The sequence below is a fragment of the Carassius auratus genome, chromosome 19 (genome assembly GCF_003368295.1).
Source record: "Carassius auratus strain Wakin chromosome 19, ASM336829v1, whole genome shotgun sequence".
NCBI lineage: Eukaryota > Metazoa > Chordata > Actinopteri > Cypriniformes > Cyprinidae > Carassius > Carassius auratus.
In genome coordinates this window covers 27107499-27131588 of record NC_039261.1, presented here as the reverse complement: position 1 = coordinate 27131588, position 24090 = coordinate 27107499, and the positions used below count along the sequence as shown (strand labels likewise).

The following is a 24090-nucleotide window of genomic DNA, read 5'->3' as shown; positions in this document are numbered from 1 at the left end:
TACTTCATAGATAGTACTTTAAAGATTACAAATCTGCTGAAAATGTACTCACCTTCAGCCTCAAGCCAAATTATATTAGGTTTTTAAAATTTATTTAACTTTTCCACTACAGACACCAACATTATGGATGGAAGACTTGAAGTTAAAGACCACCTTGTTACTACAAACACAGCATTCCTTTTCACATGGTGTTAATTACTTTAAGTTATATTTTTGGGTCTTTTTATTCCTTCATTTAGAGCAGTGGAGAGTTGACAGCAAAGTTTTGGGTAGAGGGAGGCGAGCGGGACCAGTTTAGGACCTTGAGATGGGAATTTAACTCAGGTCCCCGTGAACCCAGCTGCAATGTATAAGTCTAAGTTTATGAAAGTCACAGTATTTGCCTTTCATATTTAGGTATCACACAAAACACAATGGAATAAAAGTCTTTTATTGGTTAGCCATGTCATTATCCATGTTCCCAAAAGAAGCCACACAGGCTAACAAACAATGACGTTGCTTCAATAGAGAGACTACCTCCAGATAGCATAGAAAAGATTTCTGTCTCTGTGTATACCTCATAAACCCCATCTAAGCCCCACCCACCCTTGCTGCATCCACACCCTTTTTGGAACAGTGACACTGAAAACTGCTTCTCCTTGCTCAACTTCGTAAGAATGCATATAATTTTTTGTACTCCCAACAACCACCATTTTAACTGATCATATAAAAAAAAGCTACACATTGTTACACTTTCAGTCAGATTACATAGGAACTGAGATTAGTGTTGTACACTAGCACGTGATAAAGATCCAGAAACCAATGGAGGCAATTCCACTACAACTTAACACTATAGAAAACATACAAACAAAGAAAAATATGGAATACAAATTAAAATGGCAGAAACAAAAAAAGATCAAGCTAGGGTCAGTACCATGATAAGGCTAAGTAAAGGAAAAGGAAAAGAAAAAAAATAGTTTAAAAAAAGTTCCATCTTAAAAGATCCTTTTCATGTGCACTCATCAGCATCCGCATCACAATCCCTCTGTACTTGCATTTTTCCATCCAGGGCAACAAAAAAAATTAAAAAAAATAAAAGAGGGGTCGTAGCAATAAAAGGAGACTCATATCCACCACTTCCCCATTAGATAGGTCTCTTTCGTCTGCGACAAGTGCGTGTTGTGTGTCAGGCACTTTCTGAAACACTAGCCCACCCTCTGGCAAACCTTCCACGACTCTTCAAATCACAATGCAGATTCATTCAACATACAGCTGTGGAGAGACAGAAGTTCATTAATGTTCACTTCATTCAAACTTAAGCAGAATACAGTGAACAAGTTTTGGAAGCTCATCTTACCATCCATACTTGTAGACCGTGAATGTTTAGAGGTCCGTGTCGAACCAGGCCAGCTGATTGGAGTCTGTAGGGGGCAGGCCATCCATCAGGTCCTGAGTGTGGCCCAAGTCGGGCAATCCCTCTACGGGGTACTCTGCTCCAGGATGGTGGCCTACCATCTCATGCTCCAGCATGCCATCCATACCCAGACCATCCTGACCATAGCCAGAGTGGAAAGAACGATAGCTGGGGTCTAAAAGGGATGTGAGATTGAGAGTCTGGTTTAAATAAAGGGCTAAATACACAAGTGTGTTTTCAAATATATGAAATGCCTTCAAACACACAAACAAAAAAAAAAAAACAAAAAAAAAAAAAAAAGTTTACATAGCATGTACAGTGCATATTTATTATGCATGTATACATTTGAGAATTTACATTTATACATTCAAGATTTATATATGATCTACATTATGAATACAAATGTCACAATTTTCAAAATTTATGGTGTGTATTTATATACACAATACACAAGGATGTAAACAAAAACATTTTGGTTGCGATTAATCGTTTGACAGCACCAACGTATACATGTATATACATAATCTATTATAAATACACAGACAAATAATTCATTTTTATTTGAAAGACATTGCATTTTAAACTAATTCATGTTATTTATTAAAGTGATTAAAAATCAAACTAACTTTTGATAGTTAAAAATAGTTTAATAGCAAAAACTATTAAAATTACAATTACAATTTTAAAACACATTAAAATTACAATCAAGAAGTTTTAAACTTTAAATCAAACATTTACATGAATAGATTGATGTGATTAAATTGTCTTAACTTGAATGATTTTATGAAATGATAAAAAGGTTAATAAACCACTGAATTTATTTATAAATTAGTGTCTTACCATCTGGTCTGTATCCAAGAGGCTCTCCCTGAGCACCAATATCAAGGCCTAGGTCACCAGTCTGAAAAAAAAAAAAAAAAAAAAAACCCAACGAGGATTTTTGGTTTATAAAAGTGGATTCATAAAGATTAAATGATCTTCATATGAGAGCAGATGAATGTTTGTACCTCGTTCCAGGCCATGGGCTCCGTTCTGAAAAGAGAGCTGGTAAGTTCCACAGAAAGACGTTTCTTGTAGTCCTGAGGCTTATCCTCAGACATGCGGAACAGAACTGCTGCAGCGTATGTGGCTACACAGAGATAAGTACACAAGAGTCAAGATTAAAAGAAAGCTGTGTCCTAGACCTCTTACACCCTTCAGTTAGTAATATAATCCACACCAAAGAAAGAAATTGGTAAGATTTGTCCACTGATATGAAGAGACTTTTTTGTTATAAAGCTGTATGGTGTCTGTCAATAGGGGGCAGTCACTCACCCACTCCTTCGTTCCTGGAGTGCAGCAGCTCTGTGAGAGGAGCTGTGGCTCCTTCTGCCTCAATGGCCTCTGCTGCCTCTTTATCCTGAGCCAGCTCACACAACACTCCTGCTGCTACTCGCTGGATATTCTCAATAGGAGAATACAGCAGCTACAGAGCAAAAGAAACACTTTGAAAAACCTCGCAGGTTTATGAGGTCACAACAGCAGCCATCTTGTATGTAGAATGGCGGACATAGGCAATCAGCAAGTTAGACATACTTGTACGAATAAGGGGATGGTGTTGAGCCCCCTGATGACGATTCTGTTGTGTACGTCTCTGGCCAGGATATGAAGTGCTCCAGTGCAACCTTCAACAATCTCCTCCATGCGAACTCCCTCCTGAATATTACAAGCAGACAATTAGAGGAAAATTAAATGTTAAAAGTACAGAAAATGCCCAGAAAATCCAAACTTAACGTACCACAAACTGTTGCTGTGTGCCACCCATTGAAGTGCGCCTTTGGGTGTCCTGGTGTGCCCTCACCAGCAATTGGACCAACCGGGGAATTGCACCCTGCTCACGGAGTGGTGCGTGATTGGCTGGGCATAATGCCAGATTACGGATCAGCCCGACTGTGGCCTAGAAGAATGTGGGAAGATTTGTTAAAATGTGCAATATTTCAAAAGACCACGCACAGAAAAACTGGCCACATACCTTAATTAAAGGCCAGTGTGAGGGTGGGTGCAGCAGTTTGACCACTACAGGCAGGCCGTAGTGAAGACGCACTGCATTCTGGGCCATCTCAGCATCTTGGTGTCTGGATGTTAGATGGCGTAGCGCACAAACAGCAGGTTCGGTGATGTCCTCTCTGTCGCCAGCTCTGAGAACAGTACGGACCAGGGCTTCGATTCCACCCACTTGGCAAACCATCATCTTGTTCTTGTAGTTGTTACACGTGAGGTTGGAGAGTATGCCGGCGGCACATGTGACCACATTGATGTCATCGGAAGCAAGAAGCTGAACCAGAGTGCCAAGAAGTCCTTCCATTCCTTCCTACAAGGCAAAATGTTACTTTAATAAAAGTTGTGCAAATATTCAGAACACAAACAGTTAATGGTTTACATGAATTTACCTGCTTGGTGGCAGCATCTGACAAGTTTCTGAGAGTCCACAGGCAGTTTTGAACCAGACGCTGACTGGGATCAGTCAAGTGAAGGCCAAGAGCCTGCATACCACCTAAAACACACATAGAAGCATAATATAGGACCTTGATATAACATACATGAACACATCCTTAATCGGGACAAGCAGAGATGAACGTACCAGCCTCAACAATGGCGGGTTTGTTGCTGGAGCAGACAGACAACACCTTCAGCACACGACTTGTGGTCCAGAGCAGTTTCTCATATGTATATGTTCTCATGATGTTGACCAGAGCTTGAGGTCCTCCACTGGCCAGGATGATCAACTGTGGTGGCAAGAGGGGAGACGAATTAACATGAGAACATCTAGTACATTATTCCCCCCCAGTTAGCAAGACCAATTCATGCAATATATGTACCTTGCTCTCCTGGTTGCCATATGCCAGGATCTGCAAGCAGTCTGTGGTGATGGCAAGGAATTTGACATTGGTTTTGTTGAGCAGGGCCACCATCTTCTGAAGTCCTCCAGCTAGACGGACAGCCATTTTAGCACCTTCCTGATGAAGCAGGAGGTTGTGAAGGGTGGTGATGGCATAGAAGAGCACACTATCAACAGGGGACCTGGAAAACCAATAATTTGAGATCCATTTAGTAGAGAACTGGTACAAGCAAGACAGCAAAAGGGATTAAAGCTTTAGCGTGATGTTCAAACTGACTAGTAAAACACTAAAGCATCAGTGTGCCAGATTTTCTACTTTGGTGCTCTTACCCGAGCATTTTGACAAGGGCAGGAATTCCTCCTGACTTAAAGATAGCGAGGAGGCCCTCTCTGTGATGGGACAGGTTGTGTAAGGTGCCGGCAGTACAACGGGCAGTCTCTACATCATTGGTGTTCTGCATGGTCCTCACGATTGCCGACACCATCTGGGGAGAGCGCATGATGGCGTGGCGAGAGGCCTCTTTCTTGGAGAGCTGGTTCACCATCACTGCGGCTTTGTTCACCACCACCTGGACAGGAAGAGTGAATAGGAGGGAAGTGAGCTTGAGCAGATTTGAACTTGCTTGACATTTACTTGTCATTTAGCAGTGCAACTGCAGAGAAAATCAGGAGTGAAGGGACTAATTTGCTTGTCAGATGCAGAAATCTTTCAAGGGTCACTTCAAACCAGTGATTTTCTCTACCAATCTCAGATCTGCCAACAGGAAACCACTAGCTTGTGCAAATGACGACATCCAAACGCAAAACTTAAGGGGATTCAGACAGAACTGTCATTGCTTCCCTATATGGCTAAAAATAATCTTAATGAAGGCTCTTTTTGCTAATAGATCTTCCATCTTTAGGTTTCAACTGCAAATAAACGTGCCCTGAAGCAGGAAAGCATGTCTTGTAAAAGAAAATCACATTTTTGATTGCTTAACAAGCATGAGGTATGGGACTTTTTTCTAACCTGGTCCTCGTCATTGAGAAGTTTGGTGAGCTCAGGGATTGCTCTGGTGGCCAGTTCAGCATCATCCTGGTAGTTAATGAGATTGACAACGGCATGTTTGAGCATTTGGGAAGGCTCGGCCAGCCGCTGCACATTGGTGGGGTGCGTAGAGTCAAACTGGGTAGAAGTAATCTGCATGCCCTCATCGAGAGTCTCAGGAAACATGGCAGCACGGACACGCTGTGCACGGGTCATGGCATACTGCCCATCCAGGTCTAAGAGAGCAAGTTTGTGATCAGCCAGAAAAAGGGCAAGACTAAAAATATCCAGTTAGAGGGGCTTCCGTTCTTAACTAATGCAGACACCACGTGTTGGAAGCAAATATAGCCACATACCTGGCACCTGCTCAGGTGTGAAGGGCTGGTTGAAGCCCTGCTCCCACTCAAAGAGCACCTGGTTGTCCAGATCCTCCTCCTCAGGGTTGCCTTTGCCTGACAGAGATGGTGCTGTGGTGGTGGCCCCAGAGTGAATACCTGAATCCAGGTAGGACTGCTGCTGCCAGTGACTGACAGCAGCTTTACGATCCTGCTCCATGGCCATATCAAGCTCCATAAGGTCAGCTACAGGACATAATACATCTACGTCAAACATTCAATTTAAAGTTCTTCCAAACTATTTTCTTGTTTAATCTACTCTAAAGTCTCATGATCGTGCAATATTCTTACACCTCATTGAATTTGCAGTTAAGATATTCAATATTTCAACACCTGCAGCTGCAATGCCCTCTATAAAAGCATTGCCACTATTTTTTATTGCCATATCAGCAAAGGCTCTCTTCATGAATAAGTTCTACACCATTACAATTCCAGTTCCATTGCAGTACAAACAGTATTTGGTATTCTTGGCGATATATTGGGTCTGTGAGGGTTAACAGAAATAGTTCAGTAAATAAACCAGTTCTTTATCAGTTCATCTGTGTTTGTGTCCGCGTCAAGCTTCAGTGATTGGACAAACTTGTTAAACTGACAGGTTAACACACACACACACACATATACATACATACATACATATATATATATAAAAAAAAAAAAACTCACACTGGGTAGCCATCGTTGTGTCAATCCCTCAGTCTGAGTGACGTCCAAACCTGTTGAAAAAATATAGATAAATAAAATTAAACCAATAAAAAGGACAAAAATGTATCTACATAACAGAACCAGTCAAGTATAGAAAGGTCCAGAAAGAGCTCCATTTTACAAATCAGCAGCAACATTTGTCTATTCCCCCTCAGACACCAGCTGTTTTACAAGCGAGAAAGAGGCTTTAATCTACATTACAGACCCTAAAGGTAGTGTTTACTGTGGGGAAACTCCCCTCATTTAATCTTTAGGGTGTCACGCGAGAAGTCGAGAGAGGGAGAAGGGACTGTGAGTCATCTTGGCAATGCCAGTAAAAACATGCTGAGGGGGTTAGTCAGCTTCATTCATCCAAAGCTGATGAAAACAATACAGCATCAAGCACCACAAATTATGTGATTCTAAACAGCCAGAGGAAAAACCAACACCGATCTAAAATTGCTTATTAGGATCATAATTTAAAATCAGATTTACCACTTTCACCATTAATGCAGCAAATTTCACTATAGGTTCCAGACCATTATTCTGGGATAATGGGATGGACCAAAATTACACAAAAAAAACAAAAGGAAAAATGAAAACAAGCAACAAGTTTCAAAAAAATGTGTTACCAAATTGACCTTTTTGGGTTATAAGTAATCAGCCATTAATTTAAAGGTGACTCAAGCTGAAAACTCTCCCCCGACTGTATATTCAGGGGGTGGGGGGTTAAATCACTACAGAAACATATGTAATTTATAAACAACTGAAATACAATGAACATACCCTAACAAGTAGGGTCACACAAAAGTAGTGATTACAAGAAAGCAAAAGTGCATGAAGTAAATACTGAACCACCAACTAGACTATTTACTCAAGTTGAGTAGAGTAGACTATTTACAATTAAGCATGACTTATTTAAAAAAACTAAAAAGACAACAGACTTTTCCTAAGGGTATTAACAAGACACATTCTTGTTCAAAAGCAGCTGGATTAAGTGCAACAAATGAACAGAACACAGGGACCTCAAGACAGGTTTTAAGTTGGACTATTTTTAACTTGACACGCTGTCAAAAAAAAATGCAACCTTCATGTTGCAAGATGCTTAAGTGTAAATGACTGCGACGTTTCCGAGAGGATTTTACGTGACGGAATGCTGACAGCATTATTTTGTGCTTTAACTTATTTAAAGAATGCTACAGGAGAAAAAAAAAAAAAAAAAAAAAAAAAAAAAACACACCCAACCAAAACCTTTGGTCAGGAAGCTTTTGTAATGGTTAAGTCTCTTGTGCTTACTAAGGCTGCATTCTTTAAATTATGATTTCATGTTACTAATATTACAATACTAACAATAATAAAAAGTTCTTATTTTTAATCCATTTTTAAAATGTGATTTCTTCTGGTGGTAAAGCTAAAGATTAAGTAACATGATCCCTCAGAAATCATTGCGATATGCTGATTTGGTGCCCAATAAATTTCTTCTGCGTCAGACATACGCCGTAGCCTCTATGCCATAGGATGTACATCGGTTTCCATTTATACTACCGAGTTCATTGTCCGCGTCAGTGTGCAGTACACATGCAAACCGCTAGCCTGCAGTGTCCACGGGCATGTTGCTCATGTAAACGCAGACAACGGCTAAAGCTGAAGCAGCAGCAGTTTGTTGGAGAAGCATCAGCCGTAACAGCGGGAAATAAAGACCATTTAAGAAATGAATAAAAAATAAAAACAGCAGATGGCATTCTTTCAATCTCCACAAGGAATTGTAACCATGGCAGAACAACTGTTTGCCGCAGACAAAGTAATGTAATGCTACATTTTATAATAAGTGATGACACTTGTTCTATGATTTTTTTATTTTGTAACATTAAAATATATTAAAGCGCAAAACACACAAAATGCAAATACTTATTGAGGGAGGGGTACTAGCAGACCAATCACAATAAGCACGGTGACATTTTTGGGGAGGGGCACGTCAGGCTACGCCGCAGCCTGCACGTACTACGCACAACCTACGGCTTAGATTCGATTCAGAAGTATAAATCAGCCTTTGTCAACAATGTGGGTCTCCATGCTGAGTAGATCTTCGTGAACCCCAAACCCTTGAATGGTAGAGTTTAAACCATTTTAAAACGGTATGCATTTGCTAGAGAAAATGTAGGTGTCTGAAGTTAAATCTGGCTATAATGACCTCTCTAAAACTCAGATGCCTAGAATTCTCCAGAGTCTCGCGCAGAGCCTCAGGCTAGTGATGCCAGTTCATGGGGTAGAGGACACATTTAGAAGCGTGAAAAGATGCCACAACGAAACGAAAGCTGCCAAGCATTTAGAACGTGAAAGTTTCCTAATGCTGGCCTCAAACCAGAGCAGTCGATTTTTCTTTCCATAGGAAACTGCTCATGTCTGCTTCAGGGATTGTCTTCCTTCCTGCATGAGCCTAAAGCAATTTAATCAATTAAATGAGCCTAACATCCCTTCTCGGCTCAAAAACAAAAACAAAAACAGAAAAAAAAAAAACACACTAAAAGCTAGTCTAAATCAACGCATCTCTCAGTATAAACTCTTCCATATAATGAGGTTAATTAACAGCCTTACTGACTTGAGGGGACATTTTCAGAGAATAAACGTCGAGAATTGGACAACCCTGGGAAACGGAAACTTTGACAAAACTTGTCTTCCTGCAGCGGAGAACATCAGCTTTCACATCCTGCAAGCCACAAAAGACCCAATATGCGTCATGATATCAGGGTTAAATGTAAAGTACATACTGCGACAACATGGGAAGAAACCGAAAGGCTCGTTTCCAACTTAACTACACATTAGGCAACATCAATCAGTGGAGTTAACCCGACCACAAACAAACATCCGAAGAATTAATTTGGTGCCGTGGAAGGAAAGAGCATCACGTGGCAAAGGGGATCAGTCCATGTTTACAACTATGAACACAGTTCAAATCGTTACAAATACAACCTAGTGCTCGACCAATATGGATTCTTGGGTAGCCAATGCAGATATCCTTCAAGATTAGTAAAAAAAAAATCTAGATGTTTGTTAGATATTCAAGGCCTTGTTTAGTATAGGAGCATGCATTTGCTGAATACTAATAGTGAATGAGGAATGACATTTGCACTATTACTAAATCAAACAAATTTTTTTTTTTTTTACACAAGTTTACTTTAACAGTTTGAATAAGGACAATTGTTAAACAGATACAGTGAACTAATGCAAGCTCATGGATATAATTAAAATTCCTCCGGATATCATCAATACAGAAAAAAAATCCCTAATATCACATCGGCTGACCACTAAGAATCTATGCAGTGTCACTGGGAACAAGTGTAATAAGCAACAGGAAAATTTGCACACCAGTAAGTGCTTTTAAAGCTAGAACATTATTATTGTAATCATAAAAATAAAATCTGTATTAAATATTTAAAAATCGTTAAATTTAGAGGTTATTTATGACAAACTTAGACTCACTGAATTGCATTAGGTACTTTATTTAAAAAAATTTTTTTTAATAAATTTAAAGATCTACATAAGTATATTTGGAAATCTGCTTACATTTTTGGTAAAGATCTGCAAAACCTATTTAAACATTGTAAAGTGTCTAAAATCAGAAGGTTCAACAAGTGTATTTGCAACTGAATTAACGTGTAAAGAAATTCCAGAACTTAAAAATTTTACATTCGAGGACACTGCAGGTTATTCTAAAATGAATAAAGTTGTCGTCAAGTAAATTGAACTTCTACAGATGTCCCACGGTCACGGGTGCAGAGACTGTGTGAATCAGAACACAGCTCAAGTCACATGCACTCCAGCTCTTGTGCTAAATTGCAACCCTCTGCAAGTAGGTTAAGTGCTGGTTCTCAGCTGGATGAGCATCCAGGCTGTCTGAGTGAGAACCGCTTTTAATGATGAAGCTGCAGAATCACAGTGTCATCCTTCACAGTCACCAAAAAAAACACCTTGGTACGTACAGCATTCTAAAGCACTACTGTAGCAGAAAATTTAGACATGACCCTCCAAAATATAACATCAAGAGCTGCTTTCACATACAGGCATTTACAGAAAACCTTGCTTATGATAACATCCTGCAGTCAGCGATGGACATTCCTTTCCTGTGTGTGTGTTTGTCTGCATGACACAAGATACAGCGCTTCAAATACAGGCCTGTACTGAAAGACCCCACTAGCGGGAAATAAGTCACTGTGAAGTTGTGCCAATGTTAATAAATTAGGCTTTTTAAGGGTGCATGTGAAGGCAGAGGGATGATTTGAGAGCAAACAGAGGCAGCTGTGGTAGTTTATGCAAAATGCATGTGTAGTCCTCCACAGTGGTGAGACTGACCTGGAATTAATTTACCAGACAATAAACACTGAAGGGAGTCAGACATAAATTTACAGGGTTTTCCTTGCAGCACCAGTCAGCATTCCATACAGGCGCACGGGAGGCGGACGTGCAGACGAATCACTGTGTGATTATGGGACAGATTTGGAAACTGAACCTTCAAAGTAAAGGAAGGCCTTCTGATTAGCCCTCTTGATGGGCTCATTTAAGGTTTAGTCACTGTATCCTGTTAACAGAATCTGAAATGTTGCTGCACAGGGCTGGTGCAAAAAAAAAATAAAAAAATAAAAAAAAGGGTTTACAATTAGTGCAAATGATGAATCATATCCAAAATAAAACTTAGTTTAAATAATGTGAGTGCAGTTTGTATATTTATTATATGTATAAATACACACGCTTGCACACATGTATATTTAATAAAAATGCTGCTCATTAAATATTTATAAACAGTGTATATTTATATCAAGATGTATATGTAAATATTTTCTAAATATATACGGTGTAAACGAATATACACCATACACACACAAATATTATGAGCACAAACTTATTTCGGATTTGATTAATCGTTTGACAGCATATTTACAACAAGGATTCAAGAAGTGGTTCTCTGGTAGTTTTGAGTGGACTGTCCCTTTAAGACCATTTACTTCATTACAAACTCCTATTCGGATTCACAATCGTAGGGTTTCTTAATAACAACAAATAACCGATATTAAGCAGAACTTGCAGCCCTTTTCACACTAGAAAGCTAACTATTTATTATGTATTCAATTCCACTGAATCTTTTTCTTTTTCCTCAATACAATGAAAGTGAATATACTACTTTTGGCAAAGTCATGCAAGTTTGAAACATAAGGGCGAGTGTCAAGTTTTGTTTTTGGGTAAACAAGTCCTCTAAACAATCTTGTTGAAAGCATTTGATATAATTTACAAAAGCAAACACGTATGTATATTAGACGAGCAATATCTTAGGTTTGCTTAAAGCAGCATGAAGACATCCTTAGTGAACAAGCCCAAATTATGTTCCAGATCATTTTCTTTTCTTCGTCCATAAACCCGGCATTTATGCTCATTATGGGAAACCGAGTTTGTTTTTAAACAGACTTCTGATGGTATTTCCCACACAGGTAAGAAACTCATAATACACTCGCCGCTGAAAACGCGACCACACGCGTAATCGTGGAAAAGTTTCGACCTTCTTCAGTTTCCAGACCACACGCTGCCGTCGGACTTTAGCCCCGCCCACACTTCCTCCAGCGGAGCTGATCTGAGGTCAGCTCTTACCGAGCCTCAAGGTGGGGACGTCTAACTAAAGTGTGTGAAACAGCTGCCCCGGACTCTGGGAGCAGATAAACCCGAGTCGCTCTTGAAAGCACGCAGGAATTCGGCCACCAGGACCTTTGTTTCGAGGAAGAGTAATGAACCCTGAAATGTTTCGACTCCGATCTATCGGACAGAGAAATGCGATTATAATTCATCAAACCAAATCCGTGAGGAGACGCCAAAACCAGGACAATTCATCTTCATCACAAATCACGGTTATCCTCTCAACAAAATGAATTGACAATTTATCCAGCAACACCCTTCAAGAAAACCACTTTAGATACGTTAACTCATTTCAACCTAACGTCTGATCACTTCAAACTGAATTAGGGGTTTCCATTACACTCTTTTAAGCTGACGAACACGTAACTTACATAGTTATGCAACAGGACTGGAAAGATTTTACAAATAAAAAGGTAAAACTGATTTTCTCCATTCTCACGAATGGATAAACTATTGATTTTCTTGCTGACATACTTTCACCCGACTGACTTGAAAATCTTACGGACTACAACGATCATAATCGATCGGCTCGGTTTCCATTACTATTTGTAAAAGACAAGCACAAATAAAAGTTCCCCGGTACGATACTTCTGACGACATAAACTGTTGAAGCTGAGGAAATTAAATCACGATGCGGTTTACAAACACAAGTGTAACGTTATAATATTAGTGTGAAAACCAACACGGAGAGTCCCAGGTGAAATCATGTGTTATTACCAACACTGTTTATCGTTTTGAGATCTGCGGTTAGCTCGCTGCTCGAGCCATAGACCTGAATGAAAGCTAACGTTAGCCAGTGTGCGCGGAGCTAACGTTACAGTAAACAAACACAAGAGTCAATGTGCGGTGTGTATAAACCTGCAATTTAGATCAATACAAGCATAAAATAAGAGTAAAAACCTAAACAAGGCGAATTTAAGTATTCAGCTCGCGGAAGGTAGATCCAGCCTCAGGTTGAGCATGGAAAACCCTGGGAAGATCCTCCCGATGCTCCGATCTCAAAACTACTAGGAATTGTATCATTCCGCGTTTAAAACGCTTAACGTTACCTGAAATTATAAAGATGAACTCCTTTGTTTGGCCGGCGAAGCCTGACCAACGCGTCGGTATCCGAGTAGGAATGAAACAGCCAAGCCAGCCGGTGAGATTCCCGGACGGGTCGCGACTCTCTTGCGTTAGCGGCGCTGCAAACCTTCCGCGCTGATGTGAATATAGACCTTAAAATGGCGTCGCTCAGACGCAGCTCTTATACGAGGAATGCAGTTCATGTATCCTACCGCATGCGAAAAACTAGGGCGCAGCAGCGGCTTAGAACAGCATGAAGCTAAGCGTTAGAAATATACATATATATAAAGTGACATGTGATAATCATTAAATACTTTTTTATGTTCCAAGTACCTCGTCTGAGATCTAGAAGTTCTTTAGTCGACACCGGGAATGTGATATGCGCGGAGTAATATAGCAGCTACAGGAAGGGCGAGGTGCGTCCATTAGGTTGGAATGTGGGTGTTTTGAATGGGATGTCGGGAGCAGCTATACAAAGGTAACAGTTGTATTAGGGTTAGAGCAAACGCTGCTCGTGCTGCAGGATGGTTAACTTGAGTTACCCCATTTTGTATTATAACTACGTTTCTTGAAACATTTTATAGCCTACTGCTTTGTCTTTGTTAAAACATTAGGACTAAAACGGAAAAAATAAACAATGTAACAGTTTTGCTCAAGCAGTAAACCTACATCTGTCACTGTACATTTTGTTGTGGAAAAGTAAGTAGCTGTTACAGAAATAAATAAATAATAATAATAATTAAAACCACCACTATATTATTTTTACTTTAGCAAATAGCTGTTTGCCTTTAAGTTTTTGTGTGTGTGTGTGTGTGTGTGTGTGATTTTACCTGACCTAAGTAGCCTAAAATAATGTGCATTATTTCCTGTTTTCAAAGGCATTTAACAATTCAAATCCAACAGCAGATATAAATTAATAAAGGCATAAAAAAGCTCACATGCTATCTAAATATCTAAATATTCTGGATGTTTTTATTATTTTAACAATCAAAGATAAACAGAATTCATGTCCATCTGAAATTCACATATCATGTTTAAAAACTGGCAGATTAAAATCTAATGATTATAGAATAAGGAACACACAGCAGACTCCAAATGAGAAATTAACAAATGTATTAAATAAGATAATTGAGACTTACAGATTTAAACAGCAGCTGTCTAACACGGTGATTAAGGAGGCAGGTTTAATCACTATGTATTCTGCAGATGTTTTTTGTGTGTGTGTGTGTACAGTACTCATTCATGACACTATTCAACATGCAGAGGTAAAAAAAAAAAAAAGTTAGCCTATTTAGCGCTTCTGACAAGAAAACATAAATTTCCCTTAATATAAATGTTAAACAGGTGATGACAAGCACAATTACATTCAACAGCAAGTAAATATTCATAATTTTAATAGGAAAATGCCTTGGGATGGATGCAATTTAGAGATCCCATTGTTTTATAGAGACAAACACTTAATATCTGTCAGTACATTCATTTTAAATCCAGTATAACAAAATACCTGTGAAATGTCATCAGTTTATTAATTAAAAGCATTAGTGTTTGTAAGTGCTTGTGTGTGTTTCCATATCACCCTCCAATGGTAATTGTGTGTGCAGATTTTGGGGAGTGGCCACACTAAGTGCTTCTGAATGGTGGGAGTGCCCTTAACAACTTTAAGTGCTTTATGCCTTTCATCAGACCAACCCCCATGACCCGCTCCCAAAACAGATAGGATCTCTTATATTATGGGCCTTTTCACCTTAAATAAATACATAAATAAAACTCTATAGGGCATTATTGCATTATTATTAAAATTATTTGGAAATGAAATCATTAACATGTTGCTGTTACATAATGGAATATAAATGAAAAAAGTACATGCAGCTTTATAGTAAAAAAAGAAAAAGAAAAGAAAGCTTTCATTTTTTATTTAGCCATTTATTTATTTATTATTATTATTGGTAAGAGGTACACCTCACTTTCAGTTCATGCTGAGAGTACCAGGTGTGAGGTAGTCAACTAAAAATCGAACAGTCATATTTTAATAACCTCCTCCTGTTCCCTATTTCCCTAACACGCCATTCCCCAGACTTGCCAAATTCACTGTGACCTACAGAATCTGTCTGTCTACTGATACAGAAACTATACCCTAGAAAAATATTGATATTGTTACATCTTACAATTTTGCTTTTGAGAATTTTAAGGAAATTTATTTAATTGTTTATTTTATATTGGAGTGGAACTGATGCCATTTTAGCATTACGCAAAAACATATTTTTTAGCATTAACCATTTTAACAGTAAAGTAAGTAACTCTGGAGTTTAAAAAGCATTTAAAAACCTAATCAACAATTTAAATATGAAATGTAAATCGAAACTGTGTTATAAAATGGCATGAAAAATAATCCATGATTCATTCATTTTTTAGGCAATAAATGCCGTAAACATATTTTCTATAACTAATTATTTCACTGTATAAAGATTATTTGTTTGTCATAAATTAAAGAATAAAAAAATACTATCTATTTAAGGTTTTCTTTGTGATGTGGTTTATCAGACAAATATGGAACAAATATGAATTCTAATATTGTTGTCTTTTTTCTCATCACATTCTTTTTTTTATGTAATGCAAATTACACAATCCCACATCGACATTGTGTGTCCTTAGGAAATCAGTGAGACTGAGGCCTTTGTAATGAAGATTAGCAAGCACAGATCGATTGCAGATGGTACGCAATAAAAAGAAGATGAATTATCGATATTGATGCCAAGTTAGCTTCACCTTAAATCACATTTACATGAACAGCATAAACGCCACAGAAATCGAAGGAGCTGGCTCCTCGAGTCATCTTAAAATAGACTCCATATCTTGTTCTGCTTTCACAGAACTGTGTTTGTCTTTTACTTTTTTTGAAAGGATCTTCTTAAAAACCAGAGCACACCTTAAACCTAGTAGAAAATCAATCAATTCTCATCTCCTTGCCTTAAAAGGTGGAGATGTGTGTGCGTGTAAACAGCAGAGCAGATGTAAGGAATCGGCCTCTTCGTATAAAGCTTCGACAATGCTGCGCTTCACTAAATAAACTCTTGTATGTGGTTGGATTAAACATTATTCATGCAATATTGTCATCTGCATGCTTGTGAACATGTAATAAGGTATTGTAATGAACAAACAGATGCAGTTAGGATTAAAAAACCTCTCCGTCTGTCCTTTTTTGGCATGTATTTTCCCACTAAGCATATTCCTAATGGAAGTATAGTCTATATGGTCAATACACTATACAGAGACTTTCCCATTGGTCTCATTTATACACTGCTTGACTATTGTCCCTTTTCCCTCTCATCCTCTCTAAATGTATGATCTAATCCTTTCCTTCTGCTCATGCTCAGTTTGCAGACATTCATATACTCTCTCTCTCTCTCTCTCTCTCACACACACACACACACACATGCACTAGTTTTTATTATATCTTCTGATATATATTTTCCATCCTATAGCTAAATAATTTTAATCAAAGCATCCTTTAGTAATATGTTTTTCTCATACAGACCCACTGACTGGTAAAAAATAAAACAAGGGATTTTAGTGTTTTACTATTATTAACATTTGGTCCTCAGTGCAGTCACAACCTAAGCTTCACATTTTTATTCAATATAATGAAAATTCAAAAGTGCTCAAAATAATCATTCAAAGTGCTATTTAATCAGTCTTAAGGAAATCCATTTCATTACTTTATATGCAAGCTGAATCCATTTTCATCATTTCATCACTTTCATCACCAAGTTCATTTTGCCATCTTGGTTTCTACATCACATGCTGCATTCCAAAAATATGCCATATCTGTTGAACCTTTCATGGTCCACTCTTGAAAACTGTGATGCTCTTGAATAAAATATCTTCATCTTTGATTTCTACTCCAAACCCACAACAGCAAAACATGAATGTATCGAATGTATTCAAGCAAAATCTTACCCATAATAAAGTGCAATTTCTTCCATTCTTGATGGGTCAGATTCACATATAAGCAGCCCAGATGTTCACCTGCAGTATATAAAAAAGAATTTGATTTACAGCATATAACCCAAAGTGACTGTGGTTGCTCACGTTCACCATCCGCAGCCATTTCTGATTTCATCTCTTGTTTCTCCTGGGATAGAAGGGGCATATGCGCGCTCCAGGAGGGGTGGGTTGGCGGGGGTGGCACCCTGAAATTTTAAGCCTAGTTTTCTAAGCTCTTTTTGTCGGGAAAAGACGCTGCAATCTGGGCCTCTTCTCCCCAGGAGCCATTAGGCATGGTTTGGTGGCCAGTGTGAAAGGAGTACAAGGACTTGGCACAAAAGGGAAAAAAAACTTTATGCTCTTTATTGAAAAAGAGGGCTTCAGATAGATTTTTTGTGCTTTTTGGTAAATGACGCAACCCTGGAGTTTTGGTAATGTGTGAGCGGAGAAGTGAGGGGGCTCGGCTGGCATCGCAGCTCTTCAAATGAACAGCGGGATGTTTGGCCAGAAAAGAATGCAGGATTATGCTTGGATAAGGAGTCTGTCTATAATTTCTATTTAGCAGTCTCTATTCATTATATTTATCACTCTTTTACCATCCATATTTTGAACACAAGCCTACAAACAAATGCACACTCCTCTCTGCACGGGATTCATGATATTATATGCCTTTTTTGAGGCCTGTTTTCACTAAATGTTTTCTTGTGTTTGGAAAAATCCGAGATGGATCGGAGCAGAATTATGAACGGCTCATGCACAGTACAATGAATTTGCCGAGTGATGGTGGATGTTCACATAAAAGCAGCGCAATGTTTAAGAATGGAAAAAAGACAATGTCTCCAGGTGAATTTTGAAAAGCTGAACTTCTTTTAACTCGACATGGCATCTTAAAAATGTGCAGGACACTGAAGAATAGAGAGAGAAAAATGACAGTCAAAAATGCATGTCTAGCTCATGTTTACATAGAAAATCAATTAAAAAGCAGCATAGTGGAACACAAACTGTTACCAGTCAAAACCAACAAACACAAACATTTAGAAATGGCCCCATTGTTCTGTTTTATACACCACTTTAACCCGTTTATGGGGGATTTTTTAGCTTAGTTAAAACTGAAAAAAAACTGAATTAAGAACGTGAGGGAACGTTTGGACAACAGAAACCACAAAGTAAGCAGATATTGTTCAATATATCTGAAATGCATTGTTTTGCAAATATTTAGAAATTATGCATTATTCGGTGTGTTAGCTTTATGCAATTTACAGTAAACCTTATAGTCACTTCCTGTGGTTTTATGAAATATTTTAACCAGTGTCAATCTTGTGAAATTTCTCCTTTATTTTCCCTACAATAAGTCATCAACAGTTATGCTGGTAATTAAAAGCATACCAGTTCTGCTAAAAATAAATTAATTTCCTGGAATAGCTCTTATGTGCGTGAGTGAGTGAGTGAGAGAGGGTGAATGAGCACAAGCATTGTGAAAGCTATATCGCTGAAATTATTTATCTCCATTTCACATCCTCCTCCTCCTCCTCCTCCTCCTCATCCCTCACACATAATCACATCCAGAATCAGATCTAAACTGTGCATGTGTATTTCTGTCTCAGAGAATGAAATGAAGCCTGCTGCTGGATTTTACTTCAATACAGCATAACTAGATGTTCTTCCTCTGATCAGCATCATTCACACTGCCGCTGTCGGCTTTCACAACGCTTGTATATGCGTCAAAAAATAGGACATCATCCTGTGACAGATGCTGCACTTTGCATTATTTATAGACTGTAGTAAAAAACAGATGCAATTTTGCTAACAAAATGCAAATATTCTGTATATCGTTTGAAAGAAGCCTCTCAAGGCTGTAGACTTGAGTAAAACAGCAATATTGTGAAATATTATTATAAACTAAAAGAACCATATTCTATTTTAATATATCTGAAAATGTAATTAATACACAAAACTGTATTTTCAGCATCATTGCTCCAGTCTTCAGTGTCACATGATCCTTCAGAAATCATTTTAATATTCTGATTTGCTACTCAAAAATAAAAAAATAAAATAAATACATAAAAAATATATATATATTTATTATCAGTATGGAAGTATGTGGTACTTATTTTTCTGTAAATCGTAATACCCTTTTTCAGGATTAAAGTACAGCATTTATTTGAAATTATAAATGATCTGTTTATAAACATTATACCTACATATTTAATTATTATAAATATCTAATTATAAACATTCTGAATATAATTACTGTCACTTTTGATCAATTTAATGTGTCCTTGCTATTTAAAAGCATCAGCTAATTAATTTCTTTGTACATTTTTGAAAGAATCTCCTATACCCCAAATTTCTGAATGCAACGTATCACGTCTCTGTTAGATTTTTCTAAGAAAATAAGTATAATTTTAATTAGTTGTTTACACATGTTCACACACATTTAACATCAATGTGAATAGGCTTATTTTACAAATGCTACACTCAACATGAGCTCGCATGGAAAGGTTAACAGAATTGCTGGGGAATTTCCTATCTTTGTTTATTGTGTGTGTTGATTAAAGAAGGGGGTAAAGCTAAAATCTCGTCACACATACAATCCTCACTCACACACTTATACTGTCAGCATAACCTTGGCATCAAGACGTGTCCATAAGACATCCACGTATCTTCAATATACACACAAGCTTTCTTAGCCGCTGCTGGAAAGATGACCTCATCTAGCGCCAACCTTGACAGGAAAAAAGGGCTGGAAAATAAATGAAAATTGATGTCTGTGCCTTTTCAGATTGTATTATACCATATAAGAATACGCAGTATAGCCCATCACTTCAAGATGCCCTTGGACTCAACAGCCTTTGAGATGAAGGCCTCATTTTATATCAAAGGAAACATAAATTCCATTTTGCTGCCTGACTTTATAGATGGACAAACAGTTGATGTTCAGTTCTGAGTGAAAATGTAGGGCAACAGGATCAATTTAGATGAATAGTGTTCCCTACAGCAGGCTTTTATTTTTATACTAAATGTGCTATTTTGTCTGACATTATTCCAATTATAGCTGTGGTTTTCCTTGATTAATCTTAATGCTTCAAAAGGGTTGCATAACCTGTGGTACGAAATGAACTAAATTATTTTAATTATTCTGCTGGTAATTATATTTCAAATTGCACCTCTTTCAAGCCAGCACAGTTTCAGTCTCCCCTGCACAATTCTGATTGGTTAGTAAATCACCTAAACACATAATAACAGTTTCTGATTGGCTACAACATTTGTTTGTATGATTCAGAGCTGTAGGCGCAGGACATCGTGTGCCTTAATGTTAGACATTCACAAATGAGAAAAATGCAGAGATCAAAGCTGTGTCATTCTTTAAATATAAAATCACGTAGACTCCCAATATTATGCTGTCTATTTTCACATGCAGCAACGTAATTGACAAAATTATATAACGTTAAATTGTTTTTATTACAGTCTTTCTATTGAAATGTTTTATGTTTGAACTGGGGGGGGGGGTTGTAAAGAAAATGTCAGATCTACTCTGTATAAAGATTCAAATTATTGAGGTGTTCTTCGTTGCACAGAAATAGAAGACCTCAGGTGGGAGATAAAAATGTTTTTAAAGAGAAACATCATAAAGCCATTTATTCTTTTGAAATATCAAATGTTAATGTACAGTAATTAGTAACAGAACATTGCACACTTTTAAACAAGAATAAGTGTGTATATATATATATATATATATATATATATATATATATATATATATATATATATATATATATATATATATATATATATATATATATATATATATATATATTACCTAATTGGTAAAGGCAATTTTTTACATGTATTAAGGCAGTTACATTGTTTGTCACAATACATTTTCTATTTTTGAAATCAGTTAATACGCAGCAAATTACATCAAAATGCAAATCAGAATAATTGTTCAGATTAACACACAGAATGAATTCATGTTGTACTGAAAGGGATATGCAAGAATTTACAGTTCAATACCCGTAGAGCTCCTGTTCAGGCCCGTGTTTCATGTGAATCTGTCTTATACCAATGTTCTTGTGTTCCTTCTAGATTGATACGATGGATTATAAATTGTCTTTCATCTAATAACAGTTTGCATTAAAGCCTTGTAATCATCCTAAACTTATATAATGCAACGTGTAGCGAAACAACCCATTTCATGCAAGCACAAAGATACTACAAAGACTACGATTTACAATTTGAATATATTGCACTCACAGATGCACTTCTTTGTCATGGTTTCCTTTTCACCTAGCTGAGGAAAGTGTTTTTTTTTTTTCTTTTCTTTTTTGAGGGGTTGATTTTAAATCACAGATTTAGACTAGAGAAATTTCAAACAATTTAGCCTTGTATTCAAACCCATATTCATGTGTTCTGAATAGGTTGTAAATTTAGTTGCTGCTAGGCCCGCAGTGACTATTATGGTATTTTCAGCATTGGCTTCCCACCAAACCAAACATCCCAGACTCTCCACTATGGCAAGGATTTGAACTCGAGCCAACAAGAATATGAAAATGAGAGCATATGCTGACTTTAAATGGTATTTCGCCACAAAGCTGCTCTTATACTGCACACCCAGAGAGGTGAGACAAATATTGATCAGCTTCTAACAGCTGTACGATTCTACCTCAGGTACCACATTGATCGAATTATGATGAATCTCCTCGAACCCATTTTATCATTATGCTTCCATAATAAGTGGGAATCCTCAAATATTAGCAACTCAATAGCGTTCCGTTACACAGAATTAGTTATGACTGAACCCATGAACCCATAACTTTACATACCTCAGATCTTCATCTCATCCTCAGAAATATATATTATTCCAAGCTAGTCGTGAAATGGCTGGAATATCTGCATGTCGATTAACTCAAACTAGATTCTCCTGTTCCGGGTTTGACGTCCAGGTCCAGAAGGACATACAATTACGTTAAACTTAAGAAACTTAAGAAAATTAGTAAGCAGACCAAGACCGTGTTCAGTTCTCAATGGCTTTGTAAAAAGAAAGTGAGGCTGGAAGACGAAAGATTTCGCTTTTCTTTCCCTAAATAAGTGGCTGCTGGAGCTTCAGGCCCCCCAACTGTGCACAGCATGGGCCTAGAGCTGGGAAAGCCAGAAACAGACTCCCTTAGCACAGAAAATGATATAAGGAGCATTCGTTTTATATTACATAAAAAGAAAAATATATCAGAAATATTTAGGCCAACTTACAGGGAGAATTCCAGGTCACACCACTGGAGTAGTCCTAATAAAATAAAGACAAATTACTTAATACACTATATTTTAAAACATATTACATTATTATAGAATTAAATGACTCACAAACAGCTTCAATATGCATAGACTCACAATTGTAATGTCATGCATTTTGAAGTGACAACCAGTAATTAGGTGTGTAATGCTTAATGAAATCTATATTATATCCACCTAAACATTTAATGTGCTTTCCAGGTATAATAATTAGCATCATTGTAATATTAAAGTGTGTTATTAGGACTAGAAACACATTTATTGATCTACACATGCCCAGTATTATCCCAAAACCTAATAACATGGTATCATTTAAATGCACTTGCTCCAGCACTGCTTTTGCACACAATATAAAAACAAAGTATCTCCTCGCTACATACAGTCAGACTGTAACATTCGGTCTTTTCAGACTGAGATAGCAATGAAAGGACCAGTGTAGCTTACACACTAAACAAACACACACACATACACACACACACACTCTAGTCTGTGTCTGGAGATAATATCATGTTAATGACCCTGTGCCTAAAGGCTGCTGTGCATTAAAGCGTTTGTGAGTGGCCTGTCGGTCGCTTTAGAGCGGCTGGATTAGGGAAATAGTGTGGCCCCAGTGCTCGGCTAAAGAAGAGCGGGGTCGCAGGACTAAAGGGTTTACTCTGCACATGGACACAGACCGACACTCTCTCTTTCGGCTGTCACATTGACTCACCTCTGCGAAGCTCCGCACCCTCTCCTCACAAAAGCGTCTCTCTTGTTTTCTTTCTCTCTGCAGCCAGACGCTTCTGCCTTTGTCCACCCCCAGCTTCCTTTTTGTTTTCTTTTTTGTCATCGAGTCTTTATTTTTTTCTTGCTTGCTTTGTATTCATCTATGTTTTGTCCTTTATTGTAACCTGATATTCATTGCAATGTTACATTAAAAAAATTGGTAAAGCACGATTGTTTAAAGTTTTTTTGGTTTTTTCAAATGCCATATTATCATCAATGGTCATATTCATTAAATAGATTAAAACATATTACAATTATAAAAAATATGTAAAAGCGCACTGCAGTAACTATAAAATTATGCAGTTTTATATTTGAAACTTTTTCAATTTTCACATTTGAATGCAGAGCAAATATATTAGTGATGGGCATTCACAAAGATGAATTTTTAGTCACATCTTATTCTCTTATTTCTATGCTTTTTGCAACCTATGAAGCTGATTGGCTGATCTGTCATTACTTTTTTAATAAATGGAAAGGTTATCTATTTATGCATTTATTAGCCTAGAATGCAGACACATATTGCTAATGGGATTCAATAGGAGGCACAGAGACTGCGGAGCGCAGTTCCGTGGCTTGCTGTTATGCCATATGTTTTGACATAACAGGCCGTTTTCCAAAAATATCCTGAAACATGTTTGTTGGTCATATTCAAAACTACACAGAAGGCCTAAATAAACAATATAGCTTAAATGAAGTACAACGTAAAATACTTTTGGCTCACTGAGGCCTTTAAATGCACATACTGCAACAGGCTCTTTGTGACAGAAACAAACACAAGCGTGCAACAATCATGGCATCTCAATTGTGAGCCCTCATATGCTTTCAAACAAAATGATTTTTAGCTTCAAAGCTTATTCCAATGGTTCAAGACTAACTGTTGTTATACATATGGATTGTGTGCTAAAATATATAGAGATCAGTAACTGTGTAGTGATCT

General features: G+C 37.6%; 1 protein-coding gene across 2 annotated transcripts; it reads right to left on the bottom strand.

Annotated features, from left to right (window-relative positions):
• Positions 1-411: 411 nt before the first annotated feature.
• On the bottom strand, positions 412-17153 carry ctnnb2 (catenin, beta 2). Of its 2 annotated transcripts, none has more exons than XM_026289867.1 (16): positions 17076-17153; positions 6357-6406; positions 5655-5879; positions 5281-5534; positions 4602-4840; positions 4252-4453; positions 4014-4158; positions 3823-3926; positions 3405-3743; positions 3171-3329; positions 2969-3088; positions 2708-2858; positions 2401-2522; positions 2234-2294; positions 1337-1568; positions 412-1251 (listed from the first exon to the last, which is right to left on the bottom strand). In XM_026289867.1, exons 2-15 carry the CDS (start codon positions 6367-6369, stop codon positions 1363-1365), a joined length of 2340 nt encoding a protein of 779 aa, XP_026145652.1. In that variant the 5' UTR covers positions 6370-6406; positions 17076-17153; the 3' UTR covers positions 412-1251; positions 1337-1362. The 2 variants fall into 2 exon arrangements, with proteins under 2 accessions (XP_026145652.1, XP_026145651.1); XM_026289866.1 differs by lacking the exon at positions 17076-17153 and adding an exon at positions 13103-13278.
• Positions 17154-24090: the final 6937 nt, after the last annotated feature.